This window comes from Meriones unguiculatus, chromosome 11, assembly GCF_030254825.1.
Source record: "Meriones unguiculatus strain TT.TT164.6M chromosome 11, Bangor_MerUng_6.1, whole genome shotgun sequence".
In the NCBI taxonomy this organism is placed as follows: Eukaryota; Metazoa; Chordata; class Mammalia; order Rodentia; family Muridae; genus Meriones; species Meriones unguiculatus.
The window spans coordinates 21045184-21050763 of record NC_083359.1 but is presented as its reverse complement, the minus strand read 5'-3'; the positions used below and the strand labels follow the sequence as shown (position 1 = coordinate 21050763).

Here is a 5580-nt window from a genome sequence, read left to right as displayed (position 1 = left end):
CCCTGGTAACTACGTGGGTCTAGAAGAATGGGGTGTCCTGTACTTGTCCCTGTCTTTTCTGATTTTCTACTTCTTCGCTTCCACATTGTTTTGCATGATTCCTGATGCTTTTCCACTGTCTCTCTTTGGAATCAAGCCAGTTCTTCCGTGTTCTGATGCTTCAGATTCATGGTCCTATAGAAAGTTTACAAAGCTCTGTCCTACCTCAGAAGTCATCTTTTTCTACTTACTAAATAAGTGATGATCAAGATTCCAGTGCAATGCCTTCTATTCCACATTTGTCGATGCTGTGGTAAAATTAAACTTGTTTTTTTTTTTTCTTCAATAGCATCTTATTGACAACAGCAGCCACTTATTAGCCTGTGCATTTATGCTTCATTATATCCGGATCCTTTTTAGCTATGATTTCAGAATTTTCCATGTTCTTGAGTTTTCACTCATTTGAAAAAAAATCAGCAACATAGCTGAATGTTCTTATAAACAGCAATAAAAGTGTAGGTTGTGGTTGGCTAAAAATTCTTGTCTGACTAAATGATATGTATGACAGATGAATCACATTCCCTGACTCATAGAAAACAAACATTTCTGGGCCATGTACATATACCAGGCTTGGAGCCAAGGTACATGATGGATCTGTTAGTTGGTTTAACAATATTTGTTGAGAGCTTTTCATGCCTTGGGAACAGCACCAGGCCGTGAAAATGCAGCACCGAAAAAAATGAAGCAGATCCAGTTGAACAGTACTTGCAGGAAAATGGTGCAGACAATGTTGAAAGTGTACGTGTATGAAAGTGTATGCTTTTGCCATTTAAGGATGTATCAGAGGAATTAATCTCTATCAAAACTTTGTGGACCAGATTTTTGTAGATAAGCAGTTCGAGCCCCTTGGAACAGATGACAGGTAAGCAGGAAAAGCAATGCACAGGGTCTGACCACAGAGTTTGGTGTATATATTCATACACACACATATACATACATACATACATACGTATATGCCTAAAGTAGCCATTCAAATCTATCTTAGGTGTGCTGGCTAAGCTACCTTTGTTTTTGTTGTTCACCTTTCAAGCGTGCAACCTTAGTACTCTCCTGGAAGAAAACACTGGCTCAGCATTGAAGCATTGATGACTTTCCACTACAGCAGATTCAATGCCGAGGAAACACACCAGAACTCTTCACAGTGAACACGTGCAGGACTTAAGTTGACATCCATTTTCTTCTCTTGGTTTCTGATTAACCTTCTTAGCTCTTATTTTGATTTTTACCACAGAAATGTCATCACTGAGAGCAACTTTTATGCATTTCCCAAGGCTACAATTTACTACCGTGCATTTGTAGTTTAATCTCCCCAGTTCTTAGAGGATGTGGATTTTTAAGAGATAGATGTGCAGAGTCAAAAGTTTCATTTTGACCTCTACTGCAAGCCATGAATAAAAATAATATTAATTTGACAGCTGCTTATGTGCCGTAAAGAAGAACGTTAATATTTTAAAACTCACTGTGTCCTCTATCACCCAGGATCTCAGAGCTCAGAGAGAGACACATAGGACATATTTTGTCTAGAGAGGAAAAAGCAACTGTCCCTTGGAAGGCCAAGGATGGATTTCTCAGCTGGAATGGTTTTTTTTGTTTGTTTGTTTGTTTGTTTTGTTTTTTTATGAAATGTATTTGGGAAATAGTGATTTGCAATAAGAAATTTGTTGCAGAACAGTCTCCCCAAATTGATTCTGAATTTTCCTCAATCCTTTGCAACAGATGCTTCCAACGGTGGGAGGCTTCCAGGGTTGGCACACGGACGGCACTGGGAGTGGATGGAAGCAGAGGGGTGACTGGAGGGTGAGCTCATGCTGCCAGCCTTGTTAGTCCTCAGTACGACTCTGCAGAAAGACTCCACCTCCCAGAGAGAGAAGAGGAACAATCAAAACAGCAAAGTGAAACCCTTACTCTACATTTTACATTCTGCTTCACCTCTTTATTTTTTTTATTTTGGGGGGGCAGTAATGGGGGTTGAGTCTAGAAAATTGCATACGCTACATAAATGCTTCATTAGTCAGCCACAAGGTCCACTAGACTCTAAAGGTGGTCTCCGTGTTGGCACCTTTGGATACTAACCTCATGCTGTGAGGAGGGTGATGGATACATGACTCTACCTTCAGACAAGAAAGTCTAGCCATTGCTGCCAAAAGAATCCTCCCAAATGCTTGAGTGGTAAGAATAAAATCAGAGAACATATAAGAAATAGGAGCAGAGCTCCAACAGAATCCACTAGCAACTAACCTAATGACTTCTTATCCAAAGAGAAAGAATACTGGAAAAGAAATTGGGTAGTAAAATTGAGACTGTGATGCATGATTCTGGAGTGTGTAGGGAGCTGTGGGAATAATGTTTTAACATACACTGCACATGGGAAGCTCTACATGAATGTCCACACTTTGCTTAAGTGAAAGGCGATGGGGACATTCAATACCAGTTTAGGGGAAGGCTTCATATTGGTGGGATTCTCAGATTTTCCTCAACTGGAAGTTTTCCTCTTTGTTTTCATCCTAGTCTTTTATCTGCTAACTCTCTTCGGCAACTCCACCATCATCGTTCTCTCGCGGCTGGACCTCAGATTGCACACCCCCATGTACTTTTTCCTCTCCCATCTCTCCTTCCTGGACCTGTGCTATACCACAAGCACCGTACCGCAGCTTCTTATTAACCTCTGTGGCTTTGATAGGACCATCAGCTATGGAGGGTGCGTGGCTCAGCTCCTCATTTTCCTCGCCTTGGTTTCCACAGAGTGTCTGCTCCTGGGGGTCATGGCCTTTGACCGCTATGCTGCCGTGTGCCGACCACTGCACTACACGACCATTATGCACCCTCAGCTGTGCCAGGCACTGGCCATCTCCTCCTGGGTGTCTGGCCTCGTGAACTCTGTCATTCAGACAGGGCTTGTTATGGCCATGCCCCTCTGTAGCCATCGGCTGAACCACTTCTTCTGCGAGATGCCCATATTCCTGAAGTTGGCCTGCGAGGACACCAATGGAACAGAGGTGAAGATGTTTGTGGCTCGAACAATAATCTTGATCTTTCCTGCAGCGCTGATTTTGGGCTCCTATGGACACATTGCCAGGGCAATTCTGAGAATCAAGTCAATGGCTGGACGCAGAAAGGCCTTTGGGACTTGTGGCTCCCACCTTATTGTGGTTTCTCTGTTTTATGGCTCAGGCATATATACATACCTCCAACCCATCCACAGATATTCAGAGAATGAGGGAAAGTTCGTTGCTGTTTTTTATACTATACTCACCCCCATTCTCAACCCTTTAATATACACTCTGAGGAACAAGGACGTAAAGGGAGCTCTGTGGAAGATACTTGGGAAAAGCACAGACTTAGTGTAGGAGGGAGAAGCAAGACCAGTGCAATTTCGTGTGTGTGTGTGTGTGTGTGTGTGTGTGTGTGTGTGTGTTACTCATAACCTGAAACCCACCTTTGAGGGTCACTAGTGACTAGTGAACAGCCCTTGGGGTTCCAGAACTGTTCTTCTGGGAATTGGAAGTGGGGGAGTCTCTTGCTGTGATTTCCAGGTTAGTGTACAAGGTTTTTGTACAAAAGAGGAGAGGCTGATCTATATAGATACTTTCCACATAATATTAAGAAGTGAAAAGTAGAAATAAGCCCTAGACATTTCTGAGAGTGAAAAGAGATTTAATTAAATATGACATCACTTTATTCAAAGTCAGTGATTCCAGCATGATGTCATGTACATGACCCTTTGCTCAAAGGCATAGGACATGAATTCACCACTGGTTTCCCAAATAATTGCTATGCAAGCTGTATTCCTACACACCTTAGATTTTGTATCTACAGTTCTTGGTAGTAGTTACCGTCACTGACCTTACTAATATTATTTAGATACATAAGGAGGCCATTGCCAGAGGTAGAGCTGTAGATATGAAAAGGCAGCACCATTAAGATAGTTATACCCAAAGAACCACCAGAGTCTTGACAGCTGCACCAAAAAAACCATGCCAGGATGCTCAGTGCCATGAAAAGTCTTTCAATGTAAGAGGAAAGAAAATAAAGAAGAAATCAATGGATTCTTAACATTCTACCATCGTCATTTCCACCATATATTTAATAATTTATTTCATGCACACACATACGTGTGTGTGTGTGTGTGTGTGTGTGTGTGTGTGTGTGTGTGTGTGTGGTAAGCATGTGGATATCAGAGCACCAAAGCACGCACTTGGAGATTAGAGAACAATTTGCAGGAGTCAGTTCTCTCCTTGCACTGTGCAGAATCCTGGCCATCTCACTAGCCCTTTTCCACGTGTTAAAGGATGGTTTTCTGTCAAAGCGTGTATGTCCTTCTCAATAAGCTTCTAAGTTTCATTCTCAGACACTATATTGATTCATAGAATAAATGTGAAAAGGCAGATCTTAAAGCTTTCAGAAGATTATGTAGGAGAATATTTTATATGGCCTCATACAGGAGATAGTTTATTTTTTCAATTAAAAAATACAAAATAAGAGTCCATAACAAAGGGAGAGTCCCTAATATTTTTGTAATTATTTGACTGAGTATAGTGCACAAATTAGTAAAAGACTAAGAGAAAACCCATCGACCATAGATTATAGAACAGTAAAATCCTAAAAAGAAAATCACTAAAGCAAGTTCCTTTTTTATGTTTTTAAACAAAGAATAAATAATATATAAAGGAATGATAGAACAAGTGCATCTCTCAAATAGGGTAAGCATGTCTCTAAGAGGCATGCTAAAGTTGGGTTCGAACCTCATATAAGATAACCATTACTTCAAATAGTTTATTTGGGTGCATTGAAGTCTTACGTCCTACTATGTTGTGGTTAAGGCTATTATCCCACATTGGGGGAGTCAACAATCAACAAAGGATCTCTATGCTTTTTGGTTTGGGTTGGGTTTTTTGTAGGAAAAGTCAGTCTAAATGCCTCGTTCTGAAATTTTATTTTCTCTAATTATTTCAGCTTGAAATAATCAAGATTCCTTCTTAGTCAGATGGTTTTTGGCACAGTGAGCTGTGCCAAAACTCCTTCAATATTTATGGAGCCCATGGCAATGTTGCCATAGACAGACATCTGTAATAATTAGGTCTGGGTAACTGGAATCTCTGTAACCTCAAACATGTATGGTTTCTTTGTATTGTCAACATTCAAAATCCTCTCTGCTTACTATTTTGAAGGAGACAAATGTTGCAAACCACAGCTAAGCTTCCGAGGAGGGAGTAGACATTTCCCTCACCCAGAAGAACCCCCAGACCTATGAACCCCCAGACCTATGAACCCCCAGACCTCTCCTTTCTCCCAGAGGTATGGTTTGTTGTTGTAGCTGTCATTATGAAGCCTCAAAATATGCAACTGAATTAGAATTAGAGACATGAGGGAGTGCTCTCTCTGTCTGTCTCTCTTTTTCCTCTCCCCCCTCTCTCTCATTCATAAATAAAGTTTAAAGAAAACAAGCTGCAGATGAAGATTTACAATCTGCATAATTACAAGGGTGGTGCATGCATTTAATCCCAGAACGACGTGTACAATCAATGTCCTACACGCTCTTAG

The 5580-nt window shown here is 41.0% G+C and overlaps 1 protein-coding gene across 1 annotated transcript; it reads left to right on the top strand.

Moving 5' to 3' along the window:
• Nucleotides 1-2450: 2450 nt before the first annotated feature.
• Nucleotides 2451-3386, top strand: LOC110551042 (olfactory receptor 2Y1-like). Its single transcript, XM_021641373.1, has one exon. It carries the CDS (start codon nucleotides 2451-2453, stop codon nucleotides 3384-3386), a length of 936 nt encoding a protein of 311 aa, XP_021497048.1.
• Nucleotides 3387-5580: the final 2194 nt, after the last annotated feature.